Source organism: Atractosteus spatula, chromosome 4 (assembly GCF_055471065.1).
Source record: "Atractosteus spatula isolate fAtrSpa1 chromosome 4, fAtrSpa1.hap1, whole genome shotgun sequence".
Classification (NCBI taxonomy): Eukaryota; Metazoa; Chordata; class Actinopteri; order Semionotiformes; family Lepisosteidae; genus Atractosteus; species Atractosteus spatula.
Genome location: NC_142709.1, coordinates 70,643,614 through 70,654,832, shown reverse-complemented (window position 1 = coordinate 70,654,832; position 11,219 = coordinate 70,643,614). Strand labels below are relative to the sequence as shown.

At 37.5% G+C, this 11,219-nt stretch overlaps 2 protein-coding genes across 2 annotated transcripts; both read right to left on the bottom strand.

The window, feature by feature from the left end:
- Positions 1–225: 225 nt before the first annotated feature.
- Positions 226–4,533, bottom strand: LOC148837095 (extracellular calcium-sensing receptor-like). Its single transcript, XM_088914270.1, has 6 exons — positions 4,478–4,533; positions 3,989–4,283; positions 2,234–3,049; positions 1,835–2,062; positions 1,347–1,470; positions 226–1,139 (listed from the first exon to the last, which is right to left on the bottom strand). Exons 1-6 carry the CDS (start codon positions 4,531–4,533, stop codon positions 226–228), a joined length of 2,433 nt encoding a protein of 810 aa, XP_088770396.1.
- A 2,222-nt stretch (positions 4,534–6,755) lies between these two features.
- Positions 6,756–10,975, bottom strand: LOC148837094 (extracellular calcium-sensing receptor-like). The gene is made up of 6 exons (XM_088914269.1): positions 10,776–10,975; positions 10,248–10,542; positions 8,787–9,602; positions 8,373–8,600; positions 7,883–8,006; positions 6,756–7,669 (listed from the first exon to the last, which is right to left on the bottom strand). The coding sequence occupies exons 1-6, from the start codon at positions 10,973–10,975 to the stop codon at positions 6,756–6,758; spliced, it is 2,577 nt and encodes an 858-aa protein (XP_088770395.1).
- Positions 10,976–11,219: the final 244 nt, after the last annotated feature.

The following is an 11,219-nucleotide window of genomic DNA, read 5'->3' as shown; positions in this document are numbered from 1 at the left end:
GTGTGAAGCTACTGTATGAGACCAGGTATTAGAAATTTGCTTCACTCGACAGCTGGCAAATGTTACTGAACAGATCTCAGAATACTTCCATAATGTACAAAGATTTCTGAGCTTGATGTATGCAGCGTTTTCATTTTTCACAATAGATGTGAATATGGATTTGTTTGATCGTGTCTTTTAATTAGTTAGATAATAAATGCATTGTTTCTCTTTCTCCTTATGGTTTCAAAGTGATTTTGATGGCATCTTACCCATCAAACTCTTCTTTGTGTTCATCTCAGGATTTAATATTATAATGTAACATTTTGGTGCAAAAATGCAGAAAAGCAAACCAAAACTAGAAGCCAAGATTGCAAATATTTCCACAGCTACGGTGAACTTCCCAGGAGAGCTGATATAAGCTGGGATAAAGGTGATCCAGACTGCACAGAATATGAGCATGCTGAATGTAATGAATTTGGCTTCATTGAAGTTATCAGGCAGCTTCCGAGCCAGGAAAGCGAGCACAAAGCACAAGGCAGAGAGGAATCCTATATACCCTAACACAGCCCAGAATGCACCTGCAGATCCCAGTTCACACTCTAGAATGATTTTTTCTCTGTAGTATTTCATGTTTTTGTTTGGAAAAGGAGGAGATATTGTCAACCAGAGAACACAAATCAAGACCTGTATAAGTGTGAAAGCAAGAACACTTAACCGCTGCTGTGTGGGCCCAAACCATTTCATAATGTTATTGCCTGGCAGTGTAGCCCTAAAGGCCATTAACACCACTATTGTTTTCCCCAGAACACAAGAGATGCACAGGACAAATGTGATCCCAAATGCTGTGTGGCGCAACATACAGGACCAGTCAGAGGGCTGGCCAATGAAAGTAAGTGAACAGAGGAAACACAGAGTCAATGAAAAGAGCAGAAGGAAACTCAGTTCAGAGTTATTGGCTTTGACAATGGGAGTGTCTTTAAACCAGAAGAAAACAGTTGCTGTAACTAAAGCTAAGAATGCTCCAAGTAAAGCAAACACAACTAGTAGTATTCCCATTATTTCCCCGTATGATAGGAATTCAGTCTCCTTTAAGATGCACTTGTCTTTCCGATCATTGGGCCAGTATTCCAAAGGGCACTTAGTACAGTCAATGGAATCTAAAAGAAAATATTGTAAATAGAATTAAGAATATGTATTTTCCAAATTAAAGTTTCTAGGGCCTACTTTATTTAAGAAATAGTAAGTAATTCTTTTGAAATACCAGAATATAATGATTATAATTTGGGGTTATAATAAGTCTTGTAAATTACCTAACATATTAAAAACAAGCTAAATAATTTCATAAATCGTTAAATTGTATTTACCAGTTTGGTTGCTGATCTCTCCTTCAGCACATGGTACACAGTCAAAGCAGCAGACAGGCCTTCCCTTCTGAACAGCCTTCCGAGTGCCTGGAGGACAGCTCTCACTGCACACTGACACAGGAGCCTTTAAGTACAAATAGCCTAATACAATTTCCTTACAATTGCTTGTATTGAAATGTATAGTACGATAGACAACAATCAACTTATTACACTTTTATCTCTATAGATACAGTCCAAATTACAGTACCTCTGCAATGATGCAGGAGAAATAAAACGCAAATGTTGTAGTACAAGAAATAGAAAAAGTTGTTTACGCTACTGAGCAAGATTTAAATAGACCTTTTTTCATTGTTCTTAGGTGTCTTCTCTTCTTGAAGATGGATGTCTGTGCTACGCCACACAATAGATAAGACATATTAAAGAATTGATAGGATATATTACTTAACAAGCAGTAAAGCTGAGAATGAATGGACTGGGTAAGGCATTACCTGAATCTGTCTGCCTGCCCAGACCATGCTGATGTTGTTCATTCTGAATTGCAGCCCTGTTGAAGAAGAGGCATCATAATATCCAGCCACAGCAAAGTCTGTGTTCCCATCTTTATTGAGCTGCCAATTAATTAATTCATATCTTGCCACTGGATCTCCGTTTTCGTCAAAAGACACTTGTTCTCCAGTTTTAGTTTTGAAATGAACATTTTTCAGATAATGGAGCACCTAGGCAAATGCAGATTATGTTCAGTGTTAATTTGGTATTTACTATTAGTTTGTGATGCTGTCTCAGATTTCAAATTGCATTAGAGCCACATTAGAGAACTAAACACAAGAGCTGCTTTTCAGTAGCTGCTTTCTATAGTGCCTTTTACCATAACTATTATTATACCTTACCTGCCACGGTGAGATTTCCATCTTGTTCACACATGTGTGGTTGAAAAGGGTCTCTCTCCCAGGTTTGCATGTCAGAAGACCATGCAGCGCATGTGCCACTGCATACACAGCTTTGTAAACATTGTGAGGGATTCTTTGCTCTGACACATCAGTGTACTGGTTATTGACTTCTCGTAGGCTCTCAGCCCCTGTGCACGGCTTTTTATTTTCTTTACCGTCCTGGTGAGTCAGGGTACAGCTAAAAACAGTTTCCCAGAATTCTGTCAAAAAGTCATTATCAGGGTCAGTAGATGGATGGATGCTCAATAAAAAATCACCTAGACCTTTTATTTCTGTATTAACATTTGCAAATCCAATTGCCCCACCAAGAATTTTATAACTCTCGCGATTAGCAATGCCTCTAGAAGTAATCCAAGACTCACTGCCTATCCACTGCAAGCCAGTAATATTCTGCCGCAGCATTTCTTGTGTTAGCATGGTCATCTCGACCTGAGGCAGGAAGGCCAGGACAACTTTTGAGGTGGATTGTTTAACAATGTGAGCAATTTTCTGAATTTTCTCTATTGGGTCAACACTTGAGAAAGCCTCCGAATATTCAATACATATCCCCTCTTGTTGTGCGATTTTCACAAATGTAGCCATTCCACTGTTTCCATAGTCATCATCACTTCTAATGGCCCCAACCCAGGTCCATCCAAAGTGCTTCACAAGCTGAGCCAGGGCTCTGCTCTGATAATAGTCACTGGGGATGGTTCTGAAGAATGAAGGGAATCGTCTTCTGTTGCTTAGACATTCGCAGGTGGAAAGGTAACCAATCTAAATAAAAAAACAGTTATTAGAGAGACTCGGAGGCATAATAAATAGGGTGGATGTTAATAGTAATATTTCTTTCCTACACTCGTTGTTTATCCTTGAAAGGTTAGTGTTAAGTGTTAATGAAAAGTGTGTGAAAAGTTCTTAATCCTACCAGTGCTGTTGTTGATGGAATTCTGTGATGTTTTGTTCCTTTTCTGTAGGTTTCACAAGATGAAATAGGGGTGGAAAATATAAAAAAAAAAATTTGCAAACAGGTATATGAGACCCTGATATTTCAGCCGTTCACATTCACCAGTGAAAACTTGTTTTGCAGTAGAGGAAACGTAACTGGAACAAAAGTATGAATTACCCCCAAAAATGCAGCGGTAGCATCTTTCCTGGTTTCTGAAGCCACATTTGAACATCAGTAGATGCAGCTGACAGCAAAACGTATTAGTATTGTCGATTAAATACCAGTGATCTCAACTGCAAAAAATGTAGTATTTGCCACATATTTCACAATATTAAAAATATTATGCCTTGTTGAAACAATTTCTGTATGTATTTTCAGGATTGTATGAGTAAGCTCAAAATCAGATTTCACTAGTAAAATTACGAGTGTAAAAGCAGTCATAAGAAATGTGAAATGTGGGGAATTTAAATATATTTTTCCATTGGAACATGAAAAGGTCCAATAGTTGTCGCTGTTCCGATCGTTACATATGATACAACAAAAGCTATGAGTATTGTTTAAATATCTGTGATCTCATCAGTAAAAATTTAATATTTGCAATATATTTCACAATATTAAAAATACTGTACCTCTTTGAAACAATTTGTATATGTATTTTCAGTATTGTACTGTATGAGCAAGTTCACATACAGATTTTACTATTACAATTACAAGTGTAAAAGCAGTCATAAGAAATGTGAAATGTGGGGAATTTAAATGTATTTTACCAGTGGAACATGAAAAGGTCCAACAGTTGTTGCAGTTCCGATAGTTACAGATGATACTGAATGTCCTATAATTGCTTGGACGTTAGGTGGTCTGGTGCAGGAGGTTTCAGAAATAACGCCTTCTTCATGGCCATTCACCAAATTCAAAGCACCCTTTAATAATGAAAGCATATGTGAGCACACACCATAGATCCTATAGCCCAGTGTGACATTGGGGAGAATTTCTGTACTGTTGTTAATTTCCTCTATTGTGAAGATCATTGTCTGGGCAAGCTGAAATCCTCTGAAATGTATTCTGGAAAATAGACATAAAAATATTAAAGAAAGATTACAATACAATAATCTAGAAATTAATTTTACCAATGTTGAGCATTTGAAAAAATATCAATTTCATAAAGGTATCAAACAAACCTCAGACAAGCATTATCTGTATTTTACACAGTGTTGTTTCTTGTTAAGACTAAATGTTGGTTAGATATTTTAACTTACCCTTTGCATCTTATAGGTTCTGGAGGATTTTTGTAGTTAAGGGTTGTGCTGATCATTGATGTTTTTAGTGAAAATAAGCCTCCAATTACAATGTCTCCATCCATTGAAAATGTAGGATTTTCTGGGCTTCCTTGTAACCTGCAGGTGGGTTTTTCTGCCAGCGTTGAAAGTGCAATCAGCACAACCTTCAGGACAAACATTTTCTAGCCCTTTTCAAAGTGGAGACAAAGTGCCGCAATCATCCTGGTTTTATATACTGTAGATCAGAGGAGATGCTCTCCCATGTGCCAGAGCAGATGTCAGATGGAACCCCCCTTCATCACCGCAGGAACTCTCAAAGGTGAGCTGGATCTCTGGTGTGTTCTGTGGTATAGAAGAAAATATCAACAGGCACATTTGCTGATTTAAAAGTGAACTTCAATTGCATGTGGTCATGCATTTAGACCTTAAAAATAACTACACATGGAAAAAAAAGCTCCACAGTTAAAATGTTATTTTTTCTTTCTTTTAATTTTTAGCATGGAATTAACTTCCACTTTGGGGAAAAAAAAATCCTGCTGAATTTTAATAGCGTTCTTGAGCGGTATATTGACTTTCTCTGGTATACTGTATGCTCCTGTGCATCATATCTAGTCACTTTTAAAAAAGATGGATGTGGAATTGATCTTCAGTTTCAAAATAGATTTTTTGTAGATGCATTAAAATTATCATTTGAATATCCATCCTTCCTTCCATTTCCTTTACCTGCTTTATCCAGGACAGGGTCACTGGAGTTTATCCAGCAAGAGGGCACAGTGCAGGATACATCCTGGGCGGGATACCAGTCTATCACAGGGCACACACACACAGGCACACACGGGCACACACACGCACGCACGCACACATGCATGCACACCTGGGCCCATTCTTTACATGTCTTTGGACTGGGAGGAAACCAGGGGACCCAGAGGAAAGCCACACAAATGCATGGAGAATACACAAACTGCACACAGACAGCAACCCAGGAAGTGAACCCAAGACCCCAGTGCTGTGAGGCAGCCATTGTAGCAACTGCTCCACAGTGCTGGCCTGTAGTTAGAATATTCCAAACAAAACTAATTCAAATAATTTTCATAGTAGTTTTTTTTTTAAAAGACTGTATTGTTATCCGCTGTTTAAGTCACAGGGAAATATTTTCAGCCTTCTCAATAAACTATGATTAAGTGGAAATGTGGGATACAGGGACCAAATATAACATCTAAAATATGTTATTTTTAGAAACAAGGAACAAGTAAAGGTTTGTTCCATGCTGAAAATTATTTTCAGCATTGATATGTTATATGTCAATTTGTTATTTTTATTATAGACACTGTACATGTACACTAGCCTTATTCTTTAATTGATCTGAAATTTAACAACATGGAAGATGTTTTTGGTATCCAAGGAGGTGTGTTTATTTGCCTCTATGGAGGCCAACTTTGGCTATGACAATCTGGGGTTTGTTGAGTCATCTGAGAAAGCAGAACTTTTCAAAGCCTGAAAAAGTCACCAAACACATTGTGTGCAGCCCAAATACTGCTTATATGTGCATGTTCTGAAACCACATACAGTATGCATGAAAACTGATGTCAAAACAATGTTTTTAAGTAAGGCATATCACCAATTACATGAATTGCAGATGCAACAGGTGTATCTAGTTTATTCATGTAAACAGAAGTGGATAACTCTTATATTTAAGAGGACATGATGAGAACCAAACGGTTTATTAGAAAGGCTTTGTCTTACACATAGTGATGCCACAATCACAGATCCTTCAAACTGGAATATCCCAAAACACAGTTGCAAACGGCTTTAGGTGTTACAGAAATATAATTATATGCACTTCTGATATGTTACAATGACAATGATAACTGCAGTGATAACAAACATTTAGGATGTCCGTGTAAAATGATGCACAAGACAGTTGTTCAGCAGCTGCAACAACTAGAACGCCCAAACCTTTTAGCCGGTATGCCTCCTTGATGATTATGCTGACAACAGAACACGATGTCTTTGACTTGCATTTACATTTCCTTCCCTGTGTGAAGCTATGAGACCAAGTATTAGAAATTTGCTTCACTTGATAGCTGGCAAATGTTACTGAACAGATCTCAGAATACTTCCATAATGTACAAAGACTTCTGAGCTTGATGTATGCAGCGTTTTCATTTTTCACAATAGATGTAAATATGGATTTTTTTGATCGTGTCTTTTAATTAGTTAGATAATAAAAGCATTGTTTCTCTTTCTCCTTATGGTTTCAAAGTGATTTTGATGGCATCTTACCCATCAAACTCTTCTTTGTGTTCATCTCAGGATTTAATATTATAATGTAACATTTTGGTGCAAAAATGCAGAAAAGCAAACCAAAACTAGAAGCCAAGATTGCAAATATTTCCACAGCTACTGTGAACTTCCCAGGGGAGCTGATATAAGCTGGGATAAAGGTGATCCAGACAGCACAGAATATGAGCATGCTGAATGTAATGAATTTGGCTTCATTGAAGTTATCAGGCAGCTTCCGAGCCAGGAAAGCAAGTACAAAGCACATGGCAGAGAGGAATCCTATATACCCTAACACAGCCCAGAATGCACCTGCAGATCCCAGTTCACACTCTAGAATGATTTTTTCTCTGTAGTATTTCATGTTTTTGTTTGGAAAAGGAGGAGATATTGTCAACCAGAGAACACAAATCAAGACCTGTACAAGTGTAAAAGCAAGAACACTTAACCGCTGCTGTGTGGGACCAAACCATTTCATGATGTTATTGCCTGGCAGTGTAGCCCTAAAGGCCATTAACACCACTATTGTTTTCCCCAGAACACAAGAGATGCACAGGACAAATGTGATCCCAAATGCTGTGTGGCGCAACCTACAGGACCAGTCAGAGGGCTGGCCAATGAAAGTAAGTGAACAGAGGAAACACAGAGTCAATGAAAAGAGCAGAAGGAAACTCAGTTCAGAGTTATTGGCTTTTACAATGGGAGTATGTTTAAACCAGAAGAAAACAGTTGCTGTAACTAAAGCTAAGAATGCTCCAAGTAAAGCAAACAGAACCAGTAGTATTCCCATTATTTCCCCGTATGATAGGAATTCAGTCTCCTTTAAGATGCACTTGTCTTTCAGCTCATTGGGCCAGTATTCCAAAGGGCACTTAGTACAGTCAATGGAATCTGAAAGAAAATATTGTAAATAGAATTAAGAATATAGTACTGTATGTTCCACAGTAAAGAGTCTAGTATCTAATTAATTTAAGAAATATGTATGTATTCCTTTTAAAATAACAGAATGTAATCATATAATTTTGAGCTATAATAAATGTTGTAAATTACCTAACATATTAAAAACAAGCTAAATAATTTCATAAATCTGTAAATGGTATTTACCAGTTTGGTTGCTGATCTCTCCTTCAGCACATGGTACACAGTCAAAGCAGCAGACAGGTCTTCCCTTCTGAACAGCCTTCCGAGTGCCTGGAGGACAGCTCTCACTGCACACTGACACAGGAGCCTTTAAGTACAAATAGCCTAACACAATTTCCTTACAATTGCTTGTATTGAAATATATAGTATGAAAGACAACAAACAACTTATTACGCTTTTATGTCTATCAATACAGTCCAAATTACCTCTTCAATGATGCAGGAGAACTAAAATTGTATCTAACTAAAATGTTTTGGTACAAGAAATAGAAAAGGTTGTTTACGCTACTGAGCAAGATTTAAATAGACCTTTTTTCATTGTTCTGTGTCTTCTCTTCTTGAAGATGGATGTCTATGCTACGCCACACAATAGATAAGACATATTAAAGAATGGATAGGATATATTACTTAACAAGCAGTAAAGCTGAGAATGAATGGACTGGGTAAGGCATTACCTGAATCTGTCTGCCTGCCCAGACCATGCTGATGTTGTTCATTCTGAATTGCAGCCCTGTTGTAGAAGAGGCATCATAATATCCAGCCACAGCAAAGTCTGTGTTCCCATCTTTATTGAGCTGCCAATTAATTAATTCGTATCTTGCCACTGGGTCTCCGTTTTCATCAAAAGACACTTGTTCTCCAGTTTTAGTTTTGAAATGAACATTTTTCAGATAATGGAGCACCTAGGCAAATGCAGATTATGTTCAGTGTTAATTTGGTATTTACTATTAGTTGGTGACGCTGTCTTAGATTTCAAATTGCATTAGAGCCACATTAGAGAACTAAACACAAGAGCTGCTTCTCAGTAGCTGCTTACTATAGTGCCTTTCACCATAACAGTATTATTATAAGGTCCCTGCTTACTGTACCTGCCACGGTGAGATTTCCATCTTGTTCACACATGTGTGGTTGAAAAGCGTCTCTCTCCCAGGTTTGCATGTCAGAAGATCATGCAGCGCATGTGCCACTGCATACACCGCTTTGTAAACATTGTGAGGGATTCTTTGCTCTGACACATCAGTGTACTGGTTATTGACTTCTCGTAGGCTCTCAGCCCCTGTGCACGGCTTTTTATTTTCTTTACCGTCCTGGTGAGTCAGGGTACAGCTAAAAACAGTTTCCCAGAATTCTGTCAAAAAGTCATTATCAGGGTCAGTAGATGGATGGACGCTAAACAGAAAATCATCCAGGCCTTTTATTTCTGTATTAACATTTGCAAATCCAATTGCCCCACCAAGAATTTTATAACTCTCGCAATTAGCAATGCCTCTAGAAGTAATCCAAGACTCACTGCCTATCCACTGCAAGCCAGTAATATTCTGCCGCAGCATTTCTTGTGTTAGCATTGTCATCTCGACCTGAGGCAGGAAGGCCAGGACAACTTTTGAGGTGGATTGTTTAACAATGCGAGCAATTTTCTGAATTTTCTCTACTGGGTCAACACTTGAGAAAGCCTCTGAATATTCAATGCAAACACCTTCTTGTTGTGCGATTTTCACAAAAGTAGCCATTCCACTGTTTCCATAGTCATCATCACTTCTAATGGCTCCAACCCAGGTCCATCCAAAGTGCTTCACAAGCTGAGCCAGGGCTCTGCTCTGATAATAGTCACTGGGGATGGTTCTGAAGAATGAAGGGAATCGTCTTCTGTTGCTTAGACATTCGCAGGTGGAAAGGTAACTAATCTAAATAAGAAAAACAGTTATTGGAAAGACATAATATATATGGTGGATGCATGCAAGACATAATAAATAGGATGAATGTTCATAGCAAAATTCCTTTCCCACACTAATTTGTAATCCTTAAAATATAAGCAAAGTAAAAAAATGTTTTTGGTATTGGTGTTTCTGCCTTTGCAGATGAAGCTGTCATGATAGTTTTAGTATATTCTGCAGAATGATGTGGAATACCTCAAAAAATGCATATTTTTTAAAGTGATTGTAAAAGCATCTTGCAAACCCTTCACATTTACTATTAGCTTAAGTGAAAACATTCTGTATTTGAAAGACAAAAAAGTATAGTGAACTAAATGTGATGAAAATTACAGAGTGCAATTAAAATAAAATAGCATCTTCTCTTGTTTACCTTTAAGGCATGTTTGCACAATAGCTGACAGCAGATACAGTAGTATTTGTAGTGTTGAATGATCTCAAATGAGAAAACTATGAAGTATATACTACTCTGAATATTTTATTAATTTTTAAATCTTATTGAATCCATATTTTCTATATCTATAGTCAGTATAAATATCACAAAATCAAGATCTCCAGTTAATACTTCAAAGTTAAAAACAAGAAATAAGAAATGCAAAACTTTTCAATCCATTTTACCATTGGAACACGAAAAGGTCCAACAGTTGTTGCTGTTCCGATAGTTACAGATGATACTGAATGTCCTATAATTGCTTGAGCGTTAGGTGGTCTGGTGCAGGAGGTTTCAGAAATGACTCCTTCTTCATGGCCATTCACCAAATTCAAAGCACCTCTTATTGAGGAAGGTATGTTGGGACACACACTGTAGATCCTATAGCCCAGTGTGACATTGGGGAGAATTTCTGAACTGTTGTTAATTTCCTCTATTGTGAAGATCATTGTCTGGGCAAGCTGAAATCCCCTGAAATGTACACTGAAAAAGAAATAAACAATTTTAAATAAAAGTTAGAATGACATAATCTAAAAACTACTTCAACCAATGTTAATGATTTGGGGAAAAAAAACATTTCATTGAATGTATCCAACAACTCTCATTTAAGCAAGATTGGTATTACATACTGTAAGCATAATAAAAAGACAGAATTTTGTTATCTACAGTGTTGTTTTTTGGTAACTCTTAAATGTAGTTTTAATATTTTAACTTACCCTTTGCATTTTACAAGTTCTGGAGAATTTTTATAGTTAGGCGCTGTGCTGATCATTGATGTTGTTAGTGAAAATAAGCCTCCAATTATAATGTCTCCATCCTTTGAGAATGTGGCTAATTCTGGGCTTCCTTGTAACCTGCAGGTAGGTTTTTCTGCCAGTGTTGAAAGTGCAATCAGCACAACCTTCAGGACAAACATTTTCTAGTTCTTCTCAAAGTGGAGAAAAAGTGCCGTAATCATCCTGGTTTTATACAGTATAGATCTGGATGAGATGCTCTCCCATGTGCCAGAGCAGACGTCACATGGAACCCACCTTCATCACAGCAGGAACTCTCAAAGGTGAGCTGGATCTCTGGTGTGTTCTGTGGTATAGAAGAAAATAACAACAGGCACATTTGCTGATTTAAAAGTGAAATTCAAACTCATGTGGTCGCTTGCTCAG